Source organism: Olea europaea, unplaced genomic scaffold (genome assembly GCF_002742605.1).
Source record: "Olea europaea var. sylvestris unplaced genomic scaffold, O_europaea_v1 scaffold664, whole genome shotgun sequence".
In the NCBI taxonomy this organism is placed as follows: Eukaryota; Viridiplantae; Streptophyta; class Magnoliopsida; order Lamiales; family Oleaceae; genus Olea; species Olea europaea.
Genome location: NW_019265017.1, coordinates 271870 through 292474, shown reverse-complemented (window position 1 = coordinate 292474; position 20605 = coordinate 271870). Strand labels below are relative to the sequence as shown.

The 20605-nt window shown below is 34.7% G+C and overlaps 1 protein-coding gene and 1 pseudogene across 1 annotated transcript; one reads left to right on the top strand and one right to left on the bottom strand.

Moving 5' to 3' along the window:
* The first annotated feature begins 8158 nt into the window (after positions 1-8158).
* On the top strand, positions 8159-11048 carry LOC111390253 (annotated as a pseudogene).
* A 163-nt stretch (positions 11049-11211) lies between these two features.
* LOC111390254 (novel plant SNARE 11-like) lies at positions 11212-20605 on the bottom strand. Its single transcript, XM_023015266.1, has 10 exons — positions 20188-20605; positions 19934-20026; positions 18189-18282; positions 18060-18097; positions 16297-16385; positions 15084-15163; positions 13332-13388; positions 13060-13152; positions 12899-12973; positions 11212-11660 (listed from the first exon to the last, which is right to left on the bottom strand). The coding sequence occupies exons 1-10, from the start codon at positions 20262-20264 to the stop codon at positions 11571-11573; spliced, it is 786 nt and encodes a 261-aa protein (XP_022871034.1). The 5' UTR covers positions 20265-20605; the 3' UTR covers positions 11212-11570.

Sequence of the window (20605 nt, the reverse complement as noted above, 5' to 3'; positions counted from 1 at the left end):
TTGCTAGGGCAGTAAAATTAGTAATTGAAGGAAAAGAATTTGTAGCTGATCTACACCTCCTAGACATGAAAGACTTTGACATTATTCTAGGAATGGACTGGTTGGGAAGCAATCACGTAACCATTCGATGTTTCGAAAAGGAAGTAGTTTTTCAGAGGCCTGGGGAGGATGAGTTTCAATTTTTCGCTGTACGAGTTAAGTCTTTACCTCGACTTGTGTCGGCCATGAAAGTAGAAAAGATGTTAAAGAAAAAATATTGTCAAGGATTTTTAGTGAGTATACATAGAACTCAACAATCAGAGCTTACGATTGGTAATGTGCCAATTGTACGAGATTTCATTGATGTATTTCCTGATGACTTACCTGGCGCGCCACCAGATAGGCAATTGGAGTTTACAATTGACCTCGTACCCGGTGCAACTCCAGTGTCTAGAGATCCATACAGGATGGCGCCAAAAGAACTACAAGAATCAAAGATACAGTTGCATGAGTTGTTGGATAAAGGTTTCATCCGACCAAGTACATCTCCTTGGGGCACACCGGTTTTGTTTGTGAAGAAGAATGATGGGTCAATGAGATTATGTATTGATTATAGAGAACTGAATTGATTAACAATCAAGAACAAATATCCTCTTCCTCGGATTGAAGATCTCTTTAATCAGTTGCAAGGTGCAACAGTATTTTCCAAAATTGATTTGAGGTTAGGCTATCATCAGTTGAAGGTGAAGGCAAATGACATTCCAAAGACAGCATTTAGAACTCGCTATGGTCATTATGAGTTCACAGTAATGCCCTTTGGATTAACAAATGTCCCTGTAGTATTTATGGATTTAATGAATAAGGTATTCCATCAGTATTTAGGTCAATTTGTCATTATCTTCATTGATGACATTTTGGTGTATTCAAGGAATAAGGATCAACATGAAGAACAACTCAAAATAGTGTTGGAGACACTATGAAGGGAAAAGTTGTATGTCAAATTCAAGAAATGTGAATTTTAGCTTGATCATATAGTTTTTCTTCGTCATGTGGTTACGGCACAAGGAATTGAAGTGGACCCTAGTTAAGTTGAAGCGATAACAAACTGGTCCCGACCAACAAATGTAGGCGAAGTTCGTAGTTTCTTGGGACTAGCCGTTACTATCGGAGATTCATTGAGGGATTCTCCAAAATAGCCAGGCCGGTGATCTAATTAACCAGAAAGGGTGTAAAATTTCAGTGGACTGAGAAATGTGAGGAGAGCTTCCAAGAATTGAAACAGAAATTGGTTACAGCTCCAGTTTTAATTATACTAGAGGGTTCAAATGGATTTGTTATACACAGTGATGCATCCAAACAAGGTTTGGGATATGTACTGATGCAGTTTAGGAAGGTGATCGCATATGCCTCTAGACAATTAAAACAAAATGAGCAAAACTACCCTACGCTAAAATTTATCGAGACCTCTGCGATACCTTTTGCTGGCAGAATATGAAAAGGAGGATTGGTCTCTTTGTTGAGAAGTGTATTGTGTGTCAGCAAGTTAAAGCAGAACATCAAAGGCCATCAGGACCATTAAATCCATTGGAAATTCCAGAGCGGAAATGGGAGCAAATAGCTATGGATTTTGTAGTAGGTTTTTCGAAGTCAATGAAAGGACACGATGCCATCTGGGTAATTGTAGACAGGTTGACAAAGTCCGCCCATTTCCTTCCAGTAAGAATGAACTATAGTATGGATCAATTTGCTCAATTATATGTTAAGGAAATTGTCAGGCTGCATGGAATTCCAACATCCATCGTCTCAGATCGAGACCAAGATTCACTTCTAAATTTTGGAAGAGCATACAGAAAGCTATGAGGACAAAGTTAAATTTTAGCACTGCCTACCATCCTCAATCTGATGGATAGTCTGAAAAGACTATTCAAATCTTAAAAGAGATGCTCCGAGCATGTGTCTTGGATTTAGGAGGTAGTTGGGAGTCACATCTATCATTAATGGAGTTTGCATACAATAATAGCTTCCAGACTACTATTGGCATGACTCCTTATAAAGCTCTCTATGGTAGAAGATGTAGATCCCCAGTTCATTGGGATGAAGTCGGAGAAAAATGATTTTTAGGTCCAGAGATTATTGCAAGGACAATGCAAGCAATTGATAAAATTAGGGACAAAATAAAGTCTGCTCAAGATAGACAAAAGACCTATGCAGATCAACGGAGAAAATCGATAGAATTTGAAGTCGATGAGAAAGTGTTTCTAAAAGTGGCACCCATAAAAGGAGTTCTTAGATTTGGCAAGAAGGGAAAGTTGAGATCTCGATTCATAGTTCCTTTCGAAATTCTAGATAGAATTGAGAAAGTAGCATACCATCTAACATTGCCACCTACACTATCAGCAATACATAATGTATTCCACATGTCGATGCTTAGAAAGTATGTGCATGATCCCAAACATGTGATAAGCTATGATTCATTGGAGGTACAAAAAGATCTAATATATGAAGACTCCTTTGGAGATTATCGAAAGGAAAACACATGCATTAAGGAATAAAGAAATTGCTTTAGTTAAGGTTCGATGGAAAAATCATGGAGTCGAAGAGGCTACTTGGGAAAAAAAAATAAGAAATAAAAGCCAAGTATCCAGAGCTATTTGGCTAAACAAGGCAATTTCGAGGACGAAATTATTTTAAAGGATAAGGATGTAACACTCCGAATTTTTAATTTTTCCACGTGGGCTAGTAATTTAGCAAATAAAATAATTCATGTTCAACATTGTCGTCACACTAAAGTCGAAAAGTTGAAGTGATAAATACGTCCCACTTATTTGCATAAATGGTTTATTTCGCAAACGTATACTTTTAATTTATCGTAATTTATTTGGGTCAAATATTTAAGTATTTTAAAAGTTATCAAAAATATATCGATATTATACTCATTTTGTAGCTCGTAATTAAAAACATAAATTGGCTCAAGCATATATATATATATATATATATATATATTCTGCATGCAAGAATTCTATTTCCTTTACCGTACATAAGATAAACATACACTTGTCAAAAAAAAAAAAAAAAAAAAGAGGGTTATTTTATCTACCAGCCATAATTAAAATTTCACAAGTTGGTTCTTATTTTCCTACAAACATTCTGTCTTTTTTTTTTTTTTTTCTCTCAAAGGAATATTTCAGAATTTTTTATAACATTTAAGGTAAGAATACATGGTGCAAGTGGTAAATTCTTATCCTTGATATTTATGTAAATTTGGCATGAAATACTATAAGGCCTTCGGGTTGAATTATATGTTAAATCATTCAAGATGGACCGTCAGGTCAAAGAAAAGAAGTTAAATCCGACAGGATATGGAGATTTTTAAGAAATTCCTTGAGCTGTTGGAATCGCGACCAGTTTGCTCTAAATTTAAAATATGTCTGTATGTTATGTCATATTATGTTTATATAATTATATAAGAATATGCACGTATTTTGACTAAATATTTTCAAAATGCTCACTCTTACAATACTTTTCATATTAGAATGGGTCGTGTGGAAGATTGACCGGTGATGCTTATGGGGTCATCAAGTAAAGTTTCTAGAAAAATAATCATCAAATTCTATTTTAAAGAATATCATTGTTTTAATTTTTATGCATGGTATTTAATATTTTTTTCTTAGAGTACGAGCATTCGACACTTTATGTTGAATTTTAATTTACAGTTTGAGATGTGATATTTCAAGATTTTATTTTAAATTATTATTTTGACGTTATTGAATTGTCGACCACATTTTGATCACTAAAATAAAAGGTTATATTTCCGCTTAAATTAGATAGAGAAAAGTTTTGGTAGCACCTCGAGTTTATTTTAATTTAAAAATAATATAATAATATGAGAAAGAGTTCGGGGCGTTACAGAATGCCCAATTAGTATCAGGATTCAACTTAAGTCTCTCTTATGTAGAGGTCAAGAGTTCGAATTTTGGGAGACGCGAAAGAAAGCCGTGAAGGATAAATGGGCGCAAGGCCCACCCAAAGCGGACAGTACGTAAGATAACGGCTTGGGTACAGAGACCCAGGCCGTTACAAAAAAAGGTGCATTTTTTGTAATAACCTGGATCTCTATACCCAAGCCGTTAGCTTACGTACTGTCCGTTTCGGGTGGGCCTTGCGCCCACTTACCCCTCACAGTTTTCTGTCGTCTCCCAGAATTCGAACTCATAACATTTCCCTTAAGTAAGACTTAAATTGAATCCTAGTATCAATTGACCTTGTTTTGTAACGACACGGACTTTCTGTCGCATCCCCCAAGATTCGAACTCTTGACTGACGCGACAGAAAGTCGTGAGGGGTAAGTGGACGCAAGGTCCACCCAAAGCGGACAGTACGTAAGATAACGGCTTAGGTATAGAGACCCGGATGTTTTTTTGTAACGACCTAGACCTCTCGTCCAAGTCGTTAGCTTACTTACTGTCCACTTTGTATGGGCCTTGCGCCCACTTATCCCTCACGGCTCTATTCGCGTCCCCCAAGATTCGAACTCTTAACCTCTACATAAGAGAGATTTAAGTTGAATCTTGGTACCAATTGGGCAAGTATAAATTTACATGTATAAAAAAAATTTTCTTAGAACAATAATTTATTTTGAAGACTTGGTAGTCTACATGAAAAAATATATATATATATATTTTTTGTTTTGTTTGTTTAAAAAGGTGAAATTGTAGGAAATGAGATAAAGTTGGCAGTTTAGTTGTGTTATTTTGTTAACACGTATTTGTTGTAAAATATGTAGAGACAAAGGTTTTTAAATATGTGGATGAGCTTATTTACTGTTTAAGAGAATGTTTATATGATATACATTGATAGAACTTATCAAGTCACTAGAAAGAGGAGAAATCGAAAAAATAAGATAATTTCGAGGACGAAATTAATTTAAGGGGGAAGGGATGTAACATCCCAAAATTTTCGTACTATTTTTCATATGAGCATAAACTTAATTTTAGTCATTAAGCGAATAAAATAGTCCATGTCAAGCCTTGTCGTCACACTAAGTTCCCAAAAAGTTGAAGTGACACGTGACTCACTTATTTGTATAAATAACTTATTTTGCATACGTATACTTTTTGAAAGTATCGTAAGTTATTTAGTTCAAATATTTAAGTATTTCAAAAGTTGATAAAAAAAAATATATCGATATTATATTCATTTTGCAGATCATGCTAAATAACATAAATTGGCTCTAGAAGAAATAATTTTGGACTAACCATAATTGAGTTATCTTAATAGAAAGAAAGTTATTCCAATCCTATATTTTATTAATAAAATATATATGTAATAATGATAGGTAAATATTAAATAATAAAATGAAGTGTTGGATGTTTTGGGAGTTGAAAAAAAAAACGTAAAACCAACCATGTTTTCTTTTAATTAATATATAAATCTTTTCAACTTTTCACCATGATGGATTTGAAATAAAGAGCAAGTTAATTAACCATTGAATTCCCTATCGTGTGATGGTTTGGATTCCAAGTGAATATTATGTATAAAAAGGTGTGAGAAATATTGTTTTGTTCTCATTACATATACACGAGAACACACACAATTTTCAATAGAGGATATTATCTTGTATCACAAAATATTTTCAGATTTATTTAATATCAAATTGAGGTAAGAATACATGGTGCAAGTGGTAAATTCTTATCCTTGATATTTATGTAAATTTGGCATGAAATACTATATGACCTTCGAGTCTAATTATATGTTAAATCCTTCGAGATGGACCGTCGGGTCAAAGAAAAGAAATTAAATCCTACGGGATGGACCTTTGGGTCAATATGATTAAATCCTACGGGATATGGAAATTCTTAAGAAATTCCTTGAGCTGTTGGAATCGCGAACAGTTTGCTCTAAATTTAAGACATGTCGGTATGTTATGCATATTATGTTTATATAATGTTATAAGAATATGCACATATTCTTACTGAGTGTTTTCAAAATACTCACTCTTACAATATTTTCAGATGAGAATGAGTCGTGTGGACGTGTGGAAAATTGACAGAGCGATGCTAATGGGATCGTCAAGTAAATTATCTAGAAAGATAATTGTCCACTTTTGTTTGAAGAATATTGTATGCATGTTATTTAATATATTGTTCAAGCATTCGATATGTTATGTTAAATTTTAAATTAATAATTTCAAATCGAGTATTTTTGATATATTTCCGCTTAAATTAGATAGAGAAAAGTTTTGGTAGCACCTCAAGCTTATTTTAATTTAAAAATAATATAATAATATGAAAAAGAGTTCGGGGCGTTACAGCGACTCAGACCTCTCACCCAAGTCGTTAGCTTACGTACTGCCCGCTTTGGGTCAGCCTTGCCCCCACTTATCCCTCACAGCTTTCTTCGCGTCCCCCAGGATTCGAACTCTTGATCACTATATAAGAGAAACTTAAGTTAAATCCTGGTACCAATTGGGCAAGTTGTCCTGGTACCAATTGGGCAAGTTGTCAAATTAGTACCAAGATTCAACTTAAGTCTCTCTTACGTAGAGGTCAAGAGTTCGAATCCTGGGAAATGCGACAAAAAGTCGTGAGGGGTAAGTGGGCGCAAGGCTCACCCAAAGCGGACAGTACTTAAGCTAAAGGCTTGGGCAAGAGGTTCGGGTCGTTACAAAAAAATGCGCATTTTTTTGTAATGGCCCGGACCTCTCGCCCAAGCCGTTAGCTTACGTGGGTAAGTGGGCGCAAGACTCACCCAAAGCGGAAAAGTGGCCATTTTAAACAATTTCATTATTAATTCTATATTCTACCCTTAATTTAGTTTAATTAGTTAATCTGACTGCTGAATATTAATAATTAATAATTATGTTTTGTTTTTGGTTAGATGCCCAGTTGATTGTGAATCTAAACCTGAATATCATAGTTTAGTTGGAGGTAAATAGAAAAAATAATATTTCTAAGTATTAATAAAATTATATAATGGTGAAAATAAAAATAAAAGAAAATATATAGTAGCTAGCTATATAATTATATGTCTATTTCAAAATCTATTTCTTGTTTCTCACCCTGTAAAAGTGGAAAAGTTCCTTTTTTTTCATATATTATGAATATGAAAAAATAATTATATGTATTATTCGAGTTCACCCTTAATATTTTTTACTCGAAATTGTGACACATATGTATGTAAATTATTTGTTATGATAGGAAGATGATTAAATTCATTTATACTTGAGACGATCAAATATTTAAATTCTACACATTAATGTTGATGATAACATAGAATAAGCTCCACAAACTAAGTATTGATAGATATGAGAACAACATATAGAACAATCAACATAAGTGAATCAAACTGAAATATCAATGTCGAGTAGTTGGATAAGACTCACCACATGGTATATACCAAGATTGATGTCTTTTTATTTTCTTTGATAAACTACATCATGTGAAAATGATGTCGATCACATTTATTGAAAGGTCTTTATTTTTCCATAATTATTATTCATTGTTGAATTATTTAATTACTTTTTGATAGACTAGTAATGGAAATGTTCATTAGTGGGTCATATCTAAAAATCAACTAAAAAGTAGTGTGAACTAAAATATTTGAAGAGCTTTTTTTTTCATCCACATATGTGGGATTTAATTGGAGTGGCCAAAGGAAAGCGGCCCACTTGTGATACACCAAGTCGACGCGTAGAAAATTTGAAAATTTTAACTTGACGCGTAGAAAAATTAAATGAGATATTTTCAATTAGATAGATAGGTTTTGATATAGATATACCAAGGACAATTCTCTTTGAGGGCCCTGTATCACAGGGGGCCGAGCTGGCTATATGTATTGTATCGAATTTTTTTACCTAATTTCTTACCGACTACTCGCAATACAGGATATGGACCATATTTTGGGATTTTTTTATTCACGCTAGTTCTACGTATAATCTTGTAACTTTAATTTTGTAACATTAATTCTCCCGTATAATCTTACTATTTTTTTCAGTTATTTTACATTATTGTTCGAGAAGTTAGGATCATTGCGTCATTAATGATTAATCCTTCACCCCTCTAAGACATTGACATGAAATTTCCTTCAAAATATCACAAAATATCAAACAAGAGCAGAGCACACCAAAATTGCCTACTTTATAAATCCAACGTAGAACTTATCTTTATAAATATACGCATAATTTCGCAGTCTTCATTCATTAATCCTATCTCCCTTTTCTATGGCTTTTGCACTTCGCTCCTCAATTTCGTTTATCAATGTAAAAGATAATCGAGGTTTAAAAACTCACGACGAGTTTTCAACTATAGTAAGTTTTGCTCAAACTAAGCCATTGTCGTGCAAGCTCCATGCAAAGAGTGCAATGCACGAAGCGACTCAATTTTCATTGTTACAAGGAAGAAAAAGTGAGAAAAGTGAGAGACTTCTGTTGGATATTGGTTAAATAAATTGAGAATTGAAAATCGATTAAAGTTCGTATCGAATTCGGCCAAATACTCAAAAGCTCGACTCAATCCGTTTAGACAAAATTGTTTGCCACTTCGCCGCTTCGGGGCGCACAAACCAATATCGGATGAATGAGAAATTACGAAAAAGGCCTCAACCATTAGTGAATAGACACCTTTTCATAAAGGTGCATTGTTTGGAAAGGGTGCATGGTTTGGCCTCAACCATTTCGTCCACACCCCTTCATGGTCTATAAATAGGACCCTTTGGGTGTCCTATTCCTCACAGTTTGATATGCAAAAACGTCTCTCATCCTCTCTTCTATCCAAAATCAAAATCATTTCATTTATTTTGATTTTCTTTCATTTCATCTGTGGAGTACATAAGCCTATATTTGGTTCGTTGTACTTATGTTTTGGAGTGCTACAAACACAAGTGTAGCCGTTGTATCTTGGGAGTCGATTGCCGAAATCCGTAGGCACCGTTGCTGGGCAAATTCGACTTAAGGACAAAGAGTCCAACTCTTGCCTCGGCTTTGTCACCATCATTATACTTATTTCGGCGTCACTATTCACAAAATTCATCCAACAACTTCATGAGCTAGTAGCCCCTCATAGCCATAAAGGTTCGAGTGTACCTGTTTTTGTAATGCTACCACTCGATACCATATCGATCGGAGGGAGTTTCAACAAAGTGAGGACGATGTATGCTAGTTTATTTGCATTGAAAAATGCAGGAGTCGAGGGAGTCATGGTCGACGTGTGGGGGGATTGGTGGAGAAAGAAGGACCTTTGAATTATAACTGGGAAGGATATGCTGAGCTTGTAAAGATGGTGCAAAAGCTTGGTTTGAAACTTCAAGTTGTTATGTCTTTTCATCAATGCGGTGGCAACGTTGGAGACTCTTGCAGGTATGTACTAGGATGTCAATTGCCATTTTTGTCACTTAAAAATTACGCATAATCCCCTCTTCTACTTTTATATATATATACATATATATATATATATATAGCCCTCGTCTGGTTCAAATAAATTTCAGATTTTTAGTAGATTTTGGTAAAGTAGATGGAATGCATGATTAAAATTTTGATTTAGATCTTAATCAACATTTTAATAAACTTTTTAAGCAGAAACCATAAGATTATTTAGAAATATTAAGTGTGACGTCCATTTTTGTGACTATATATATAGTTTATGTTGTATTTTTGCAGCATCCCTCTACCTCCATGGGTGCTTGAAGAAATGAGCAATAATCCTGATATTGTGTACACCAACAAATCAGGGCGACGCAACCCTGAATATATATCGTTGGGCTGCGATTCATTGCCTGTGCTAAGAGGTCGAACTCCGATTCAGGTCTACTCCGATTAAATGAGGAGTTTTAGAGAGAGATTCCACCAATACTTGGGAAAAGTTATAGTGGTAAGCCATTTTTAACATTCTTGGATGGTTATGCTCATTATCGTGGTAGTTTTAAGTTAGTTTCTATTATTTCAGGAAATTCAAGTGGGGTTGGGGCCTTGTGGAGAGCTAAGATATCCATCCTATCCAGAAAGCAATGGCACTTGGAGATTTCCAGGAATTGGTGAATTCCAATGCTATGACAAGGTACATACTTATCAAAAATGAGTAGCTAAAATCTTGTTCATCATTGACCAAACATGCATTAAGTTGAACATTTGTTATGTAAAAACAGTACATGAGAGCCTCATTGGCAGCTGCGGCTGAGGTGACTGGGAAGACTGACTGGGGGCTCAGAGGCCCTCACGACGCAGGCGAATACAACCAATTACCGGAAGAAACAGGGTTTTTCCAGAAGGAAGGTACATGGAACTCTGAATATGGGCATTTTTTCTTAGAATGGTATTCTGGTAAGCTAGTCGAGCACGGAGATAAAATCCTGTCAGCTGCACAACTAATATTCGAAGGAACCGGAGCTATACTATCAGGAAAAGTAGCTGGAATTCATTGGCACTACAACACAGGATCACATGCAGCTGAATTAACTGCTGGATACTACAATACTAGGAATCGAGATGGTTATTCGGCAATAGCACGAATGTTAAGTAAACGTGGAGTGGTGCTCAATTTTACGTGTATGGAAATGAGAGACGAAGAACAGCCAGAGAGGGCAAATTGCTCGCCTGAAGGTCTAGTTCGACAAGTGAAGATGGCTACCAAATCTGCTGGAACACAACTTGCTGGAGAAAATGCTCTGGAGAGGTATGATTATGGTGCATATTCACAAGTATTGGGAACAAGCCGGTCAGATTTTGGAAATGGACTCGTTGCCCTTACGTATCTAAGACTGAATAAGCGATTGTTCGAAGCTGAGAATTGGAGCACGTTCGATGAATTTGTGAAGAACATGTCAGAAGGTGGTCAAAACACATCACTTTCAGAGAGTGACACGAGCCGAAGGAACCTGTTTGTTGGATTCGTTAAAGACCATAATGTGCACGAGAAAGGCAGAATCAAGGTTGCCAGTTTGTAAAATTATTGATGTAATAGCAATGATTCTTTCCTTGTACAAAATATTCTATTCATTTGCTTCATATTTGTTGAAGTATATATGAAATTCTGTTTCTATGTACTTGCATATAACTACTGGCTACTGATTTTGGATTATGTACAGCATGGTTATTTTGCAAATGAATATAGTAACTTCCATATTTCTATGACAACTACAAATGGACAAACCTGTAAGTTTAATTCATGGAATTATGGAAATACTTAAAAACACTAGAGAATTAACAGCCCATCAGCTAATAATTTTTAAAGAGTGAAGAAATGCAGAGTATAAGAATTATGTGTAATAAATAAATAACAATGCCAATGCATATTGCATATTGCATATACAACATATCTGCTTCATCCAATGAGAAAAAATACGAGGATATAGTAGAATAAGAACCGAAACAAATTTCCAGTTCAATCATTTTAGATTAATACAGATTGAGTAGCTGCCACATTCCAAAATCCATTGGATACAGATTGAGTAGCTGCCGCATTCCAAAATCCGTCCAATGGATTCAGAAAATATATAGTTGATCTAAACACACCAGGTTTTGGAAAAGCCAGATGCCTCCTGTAGCCTAACAAGTAGCAGAATCCATCCAATCAGAAAATCATGTCATCGCTTGTAGCTCTTCAATTAGGGATCCAAAGTAGTTTTCGACTGGGAGCTGGAGGAGCTAATCCTGGTACATCTCGAATGTCTTTGTTATTTGGGTTCACGAGCTAAAAATTCAACCCAAACAATACTTCAGACGACATATAGGGATCAACAAACCAGATGATAATACGCATCATATCATTTGAAAGCAACACGACTCCAAGGTCGGAACTTCAACTAGAGCAATAAAACAAGTCTGATTTGGTATTTTTGACAAGTAGAGGGTGAGAAGTGAGCATGCACATATAGAGTTCGAGCCGTAAAAGTAATAGAATATCTACTAGAGAATGGAGAAAATTGCGCAACTACCACATACAGGGGCGGAAGCAGAAAATTTTAGTTAGAGGGGCACAATCAAACTTTGTACAAGTCGAATACATTATTTTTTATTTTTTAATGATTTATACTTGATCCAAGAAAATGCAAATTTACATTTAAAAAGCATTTCTTCATTAATATTTTGCTCATCATTTTCATCCATTTGATTTCGAGCAGTCATTTTATTAATATTTTGCTCATCACAAGAAAATGCATATTTGTGTTTCAAGAATTTATAGTGTATTTAATACAAATAATCAATTTAAGAGATCGAAAGAAAAAATATATAACCAATATTCAATCAAATAAATACAATTCGTTAAATATAAGTTAAATTGGATATAATCAGTTTAGACACATTCTAAGTACACAAATAGGATAGGAGAAAATGCAAATTTAGGTTCTAATTAACTGAAAATTTGATTGGAAAGTGAAAATTTATAGTATATGTGATAATTTGTAGAAAAATTATAGACAATCTTTAAAAAATTAGAAGAATTAAGATTTTGATAAAAAGTGTGAGAGAGAGAGCGTAAAATAGAGTAAGAAAAAGAGAAACAATTTCAAATTTATTGTGATTTTGCCTCTGTTTGGTGGAGGTTTAAAATCAGATTTTTTGTATATTTTGATAAAAGTAAAAAAAAAAGGTAAGGATTCCATCAAATATTTTATTAAAAGAAATTGTTAACTTTGATTTAGATTAAAATTTATTTAAATTTTAATCGATACCAAACATGACTTATCCACCAAAAAAAATCATCAAAAGTTGGGGGGTCACATGACCCCCCCCCCCCCCCCCCTTGTGTCCACCCATGACCACATGAATAATGTAATATCCCTAGTGTTAAATTTTCTAGCAGAATAACAAAATATAATGATCTATGTATCTAGCAGCCCCAGGAATATGTTCAAAGAATAGAACTTGTACCACATTACAAGAAAGTCAAACATGCATAAAGACAGTGAAAATTAAATTTCTACAAACCTTTACAATGATAATTGCTATGACACCAACCACAATAAGGAAAAGCAGGGCCATAATGCACCGATCAGTTGCAACCTGATTAAGAAATCAAAGTAAGTAACTAAATAAGAAAAACCATCAGACATATAACAGGAAAGGGATGTGATATCTTGGAGATTGACCTGCCTACCAATTTCCTTGACCAGCTGTGAAGCCTTCTTAATTGAAAAATGGATGGAGTCCAGCTCATTAACAATCCTGCTCATTTGTTCAGTCTAAGCACATAAAATAGAAGGGAGTAAGAGAGAGAGAGAGAGAGAGAGAGAAGGATGAGTGAGGATAAGAGTTTGACAAAGATCCCTCATTTTGATGGTGTCCACGGGGAGACTTAATGTCACAAGTCCACATCTTAATCATTGAACATAGTCTGGGTTTTTGGTTCCAAATTACAGACCTGAGATTTGAGTGCTGCAGCAGTCTCGGTTCCAACATCAATAGTCTCGTGGACAACCTGTCACAAAGTGAGCATTAAAAATCATGCTTTTAAATGTGGAGAAGTACTTTCAGAACTAAAGGCTATTATATCCCATTTCCAGTTGACCATCTGGTGTAGTGGATGAAAAATGTAGATTGTACATCTTGGGAATGCAAAAGAATGGCTTGTTTTGACTTGCTTCTGGGTACTTAAAAATGCATATATCACGAACAAGAGGAGGCCTTCTTAATTAAAAATGGATGGAGTCCAGCACAAAAATCATTTTGCACATTTTTAGGCCTGAATGAATATAAATAAGAAAGATGGAGGCAGGGAGGGAGGGAAACCAATAATACAATTAATTTTCTAACAAAACATTATTAATTGGAACTTTAAGACTAAAATTTCCACTTTTCGCATTACTAACCTCCTAACAAACTAGGGTTTCCTGCATGAATGACAGAAACTTGACAATATGTCTCAGTCATTTTGAACTTCACAGAATGTTAGTGAGGTGATAATCATTATGAACTGGCAAACTTTTACAAACAATTAATCTCAGTGAATCCTATGCCCCTTCCAGAATCAAAAAGTAATTGTTTGAGTTATGAATAAGGTTAGGAAATTGTTAGTAACATAAACGTATGTTTTCTCGGCCAATTTGATGAGAGTGCAATTCATGGTCATTGGCTAGTTATCCAGCTCAGCCCATTAGAACTGGTACAACAAAGTTAGCAGCCATTCTACAGCTAGCAAGATTGCAAGGGTTTTAACAGGCAAAGAATGTAGACTTATTGTGGCCGGAAGCTAATTCAACTTTTATTCTCACAAACTAGTGAACAAGTATAATCATTGAAGTTGCAAATTTCCAATAATCCTCCTCAAGCTAGTTTGAAAATGTTCTTCGTTCCCAACTTGCTTAGAAAAAAATGAGCTCTACAACCACGAACACTTTTTCCAATTGAGTTCGGCAGACTAAGTTGGCGCACTTTGTTTCCTTCACTGGGCACAAGTCACAGACCAGTTTGACTGGATGACAGCAACCCTAGTAGGAAATAGGGTTTGACTTGGCAACTGATTTTATGTCACAATGAGTTCTCTCTCTTGTTTCAAAAAGATAGTAAATTTGTAGTCTCGACACTTACTATTTTTATTTTTATTTTCCCTTTTTGTAAACAAATTAGTAAATGAAAATTAACATTATGCAATATCAGAACAGCCAAATACCCCTTAATTACGATTAAACCATCTTTTCGTATGAATATCTAGTGCATTTACACAGAACTCACTATGAAGAAATGTGCTGTGGGCCTGTGGCCCCTGTTGTTATTACATCCAATGCACTGTCTTCAAACACGTCACACCCAGATTCCAGTGCGTGAATCTGGTATTTGTCATAAATTTTCACCCATAAAAAATGTCAGTTTCTGTGTTTGACTACTGATTTTCTTGTATTTGAAGAAACAACAAATGCGAGCAGACAAGAGCCTAGAAATGAAGAAACAACAAAATCGAGCAGACAAAAGCCTAGAAACGAAGAAACAACAATGCCAGGAAGCACGCTCAGGTCCCTCAACCTTAGCAAATGCCTTCGCTCAGTATATCTCTAGGACAGGAGGGAGACGGAATTTGATATATCTTGTTGGCAATAAATCGATTAGCAGATAAGCAATCAATTGACAATTCTCCCTGGTAATTTTAGAATTTTGCTGTTCACTGAAATCTACTAACCTTTTTTGACCTCTCAATTGCTTGATCAGTCTCATCCATCATCTGATTTCCCTGATCCATTAGCTGCTGATTTGTCATATCTGCAACATTGTGTTCATCAACAGAAGGCTTCATCAAACAAATTAAACAAGCAAAACAAAATTCGTGGCGAAAATGTGAATTTTGTGCACAGCAGACTGAAATATACTAGGATTTAAAATCATCAAAGCAACTGGTGTAAACCAAAAGCAGAATTTGTTCTTGCAGCATATGTAACAAAATTAAGATATATTCATGGGGTGAAAACTTGTGTATGGATTTCAAGCAAATTGCAAAACAAATTGAAAGAAGTATATTATGAAGACAACAAATGTAGCAATCAAGAACACAAGCGAAAAAGAAATTTGGTGAAGTTACAAATAAACAAGAAGACAATTTCATCACTTCGATTGTTAGAACCTCCCCCTATATACCCTCTAACTCCACTGCAATGTCAAAAATTAAATTATTTCCCTCATTTTTATAAATATAAAATTATTAATGCTACAGAGCATTTCACAAAAAGTCCAGTGGCTATAGGTTACCCTTCTTCTCAACAATTTCCATTTTATATACAGAATTTTGTTTCAGAATCGTTTCAATAAGCTAGAGTATAAATTAATGTGTCTGGGGATATCTTTTCTTTAGCTCATCTTTTACCCAAATATTGAAGTAGACTAAGAAAATGTCCAATTTTACCCCAATATTGAAGTAGCAATGGAGGCTAGGAAAATTAAATTTTATCAACTGCATTTCCAATATCATAACATGAAGAAAAGAAGGTGAAAACAAATTACTCTTTCTACTGTTTATGCCTTCCTCTGATTCTAAAATCCAGAATAACAAATGCACTAAGGCTTGCCCCCAAAATATTGGCATAAGCTCTTTCCCACACCCACATTAACAAACAATGTTACTCTGATAAATTGATCTTTGCTGCTCCTTCCTTGGAGCCATCCATCAGCAACATTACAATTAGAAATGGCAAATGCCAGTAATTTTTCTGTTTGCCTTTTCTTTTCTTTTTTTGAATGAATATAGTTATAATCTAATATGTTACAAACATTTTAAGCCAAAAAAAATTTTTTTGAAAGGTAACATTTTAAGCCACGACGTAATGTCAATTCTTCTTTTTCTATTGTAATTTTGTGTCTGTGGATGTGCAGGGATGGGAATTGTGGAGGGAGCAGCTTACTGGAAGCGAGCAAGACATTTTCTTCTGCAAATCCTTCACCAGGGCCCTCAAAGAGATCTACTCGCTTGTTTTCAAGATTGCTTGTGTACCTTGAGCATCATCACGAAAAATATGATTACAAACACATAAGGAACTGCCTAGCATGCGAACAAAATTATCTATCAGATCAGCACACGAGGAAGAAACTAACAACGTAGAATGTTATCAAGCACTGAATGAAGAAGCTTGAATTCCAGCTTATGATTTTAAGGAAATTAATTTTTGAGGAGAGTTTTCAAATGAACTAGTGAAAGAAGGCCTACTTAAGTGTGGAAAAGAAAATTTATAATTTCACAACTGCAAAAACAAATTACTCCATTGACTTTTTGCTTCTGAGTCATAAGAACTTGTTTACAAGTATTAACTTCACTAAGAAGTCATAAAGGTTGCTCCATCATGAGCTAGATCACATTGTTCCCCTGATGCAAATGTTCCAAGTGCTGTAACTCTTAAGGAAATATGTTCCACAAGGAGAGTGCAAAATCTATTTATGAACTAAAATCAAACCGAGTGCAAAAATTTCAAAAATTAAATCTACTCCGCTCAGTTATGATCAATTTCGGCTTCACAAAATCAAGCACATCCAAAATGAAACCAGATTGAATCAAATATCGCACCAAAAAAATAAAACAAAATGAAATTAAAAAAAAAATTAATTAAAAAAAAAAATTAAGATCATAAACTTTACCAAAGTAATACCACAGCACAGAAGAGACAGTATCATTTTGTAGCCCCAGCCCTCCTCCCCATGACCTCCATACGTGAAATTTGGCTTTTCATAAGCTTCATCTTTTATATGGTCATCACCGAACGTGCTTTTTTTCTCTTCAATGATTTTTTTATTGATTTTTTCAATGAATGGCCTATCCCCATCCCTACCTTCAAAATCATGATTCAATATCTTCTTTATATGCTTTTACTCATAAAAGAGCCTTTTCAATCACTTGGACAACCGATTCAGTGTTTTTTTCATTAGAATCAAGCTTATCAAAATTATATAAACTGCTACTATGCTGAGATTCAGTGTGTAAAAAACCATATGCACCCTACTTGTCTCGCAGATAGGGGGAGAAAAGCATGATACGGGCGTACTACAGTGAGAAAATTTTGAATGGGAACAATAAGAGAAACTGTAGAAGCCTAATAAACATTAGTCCAATTCAGCTCAGTTTATGTCACCAATTCACGTCAGAAAAACAGAAATAAAAAAGATGGGCACAGGAAAGAACAATCTGTTTGGAACTAAATTGATCAAATGCATAACCATACATGTCAGTGCCTTGAACATCATAATCTTGTCAGTGGACAGTATTTCAGATACAACTAATATCATTAACATAAAATTTCATCACTAATATATCATCAAATTATACGTAACCTAAAAGTTTCCATATGATAAGAAGTCTTTAAGTAGTTAAGATGGAGACACACAAAATACAAGGACGTCGAGTTATTGGGGTGAGAGAAGACAAGAATTCAAGAGGCACGGCAAAGCAACAACAATATGTTGCATTAATAGGAATATGTATTTCGTGATTGATATGCAACTTTCAGAAGCACAATTTCTTTTACAGACGAAGGCTGCAAGCAGCACAATAATATAAAATGACCAAATTAAGCCAGAGTGAAATGAAAACAGAAAAAACAGTACAGATAGTTAACACAGTAATTAAACAACAAGATGCTCTATGAATTGGAAGGCAGCAACTCAGCGAGGAACTTACTGTTTTTTGAGAGCCACATACGAATTCAACTCTTTAATCTGCACAAGAAGGGCAGACAAGTCATTAGAGAAAAACAAAGAAATTACTTCTAGCAAATAAAACATTCAAAAGTTAGATAATGAAGCTGACCATTGTTTGCTTTTTCTCACTCAGCATCTTGTTCGTGTCTGAATCATTTTTATACTCTGAATCCTTTGATTCTCTGTCAAATTCTTTAATAAGCCTGGAGAGAGAGAAAGATTAGCATGCAGCTCTTCTTTAAATACATGTGTGTGTCTCTGTTTTGCATGAAAAAAATAGAGGAGAAGCATCTTCATGCAAAACTCCTCTTTGAGGGATACTGGGTAGTAGATGTAGGTCTGATTTGACTAAATCACTCTTTGATGTCCTTTATTTACTGCCTAATTCTATGCTTTATTTGAGTCCTGTGCATCGCAGAAAAAATGGGCTTTAAACTTCTCTATTATGTGCAAAGTTTTTTTCATCATTGCCTTTGGATTAGATTTGGTTGTGTAAATAGTCTGGCTGTAGTTGTTTAAATAATTTGGCCAGTACACTTTGAAGTCCACTTTTCAACAGATCATTAGTAAAATTATGAGTATTGCAATTATTCAGAATTTACCTGTTGCCCAATTACTTATTAGTTGGTGTTCACATCAAATACATTCAAAAATTGATATTACCCCCTTAAGCATGTCCAACACAATATGGAACTATTTTCTAAAGTGGATTTAGTGAGTACAATCTGTTAAGGTCATTTCATTAAGTTCTTTGACATTCTTGTGAATCAATTTTGAAAATTGTCATCTAACTGATTTTCTCAGGTCGAGAAACTTATTAAGAATCTACTGGTATTATGACTCGAATTTCTTTATTTCGCTTACCTTCTTCCATTAAAATTCACCTAATCAGTGGGGAGTAGACCTGGAACTCAACGAGTTGATTAAAAATTGGAATATGATGGTAAAAATTAAGGGACACAAAATGCCTAACTTCCAAGTTCCAATGAGGAGAAAGCATTTAAAACTTAAAAACACCAACCGAAACTCAATTCCTTGAACATAGTTCCACTATCAATTCATCAGTACTTCCCAAATTTCCACTTAACTGCATTATTATACCTCTGGTTCATCAACCCTAGGTTTTAAACCAGGATAGTACCTGAGAACTGATAAACCTAATTCATCCCGCCTCCCCCCGGCTGCTAGTTCATTTCTGATCATGGAAGGTGGTCAAAGTTTAGTAAAGCTCAAACATTAATGCTATAAAATTCAAATAACATAATAAGCATTGCCTTGAATAGCTGTTTATAATACAATCTTCAAGTCATGGCTATAAACATTATTTAAAACTACATTGAGCTGGTGTTATCTACTTGTGATTGATGTTCAGATCTTAATGCAGACAGTGGGTCAACTGAAGGTCAGAAATGAAAGTAAGATGCCTGAGAGTAAGTTGTTCATTTCATTATATGATCAAGATTGGGGTTTCCATGGAGTCGTAAACCTTCTAATATCACTTGAGTTTGATCCCTATAACTTGCTTGAACTTCATCCCATTTCCATACTAGAGAATATTCCATGGAAAAAAAATTGCCCAATTGGTGTTCTTATTAAAATCACACGTCCCTTAGCTATCCATTTCAATGGCTGAGGTCACTAAGCATTAATTTTCTCACAATAATTGCCTTGTTTATCTGGTATCTAATAATATAATCCAAAATCTCGCTTTGTATATTTATCAACATTTCCATTTAAAACGTCTACTGTAAAAGGTAAAAATTAACAATTACTTCACTGATTGCTACCAATCCTTGCTGATGTCGTATTGCATGCCTTGTTCCTATGGATACGCATAGATGCTGAATCAAATACCTCTTACAATCACGCATCTTGGCTGTGAGCTCTTCCAGCTGCCTGCTCTGCCTATTGGAGTCCTTGATCTTCTCCAATTTTTGAAATCCATTTCTGCATTTTCAATTAGTCAATTGATCAATACATATACTAATACCTACACATTATATTTATAAATGTACATATGCACATGCACACAAATTGAGATACATCAAATAAACGCGAACAACACAGGCGCATTGGAACATAAAGGGACAGAATGTAAAAATACTCACGAAAGTGCTCGAAAGATATCAGAAATCTGTCCCTCGATCTCCGCTAGCTCTTCGTTCACCCCAAGTAACGAATCCATGCTCAAAATTCAAATATTTATTTTCTATAAATAAAATTTCCCAAATTAATGACAACAACAATGAAAATGACAATGTTCCAAAAAAAACTCCCAACAATAAAAAATCCAATTCACATTCGGGCAATACAAAATGCCAGATTTGAATAGAATTTGAATAGAAATGTGAATATTCGAATCGGATTTAAGCAATGTTGTCGATGGATCTAATCGAAAAGAGAGAGCTTTTGTTAGACAGGGAGAGGGACCTATGAGCTGGTTCTCTGTCTGGTTTTCGGACAACGACAAGACCTATGACTATGTTTTTTTAACATTTTGCATTTCTTTTTCATTTTTATCTTGAC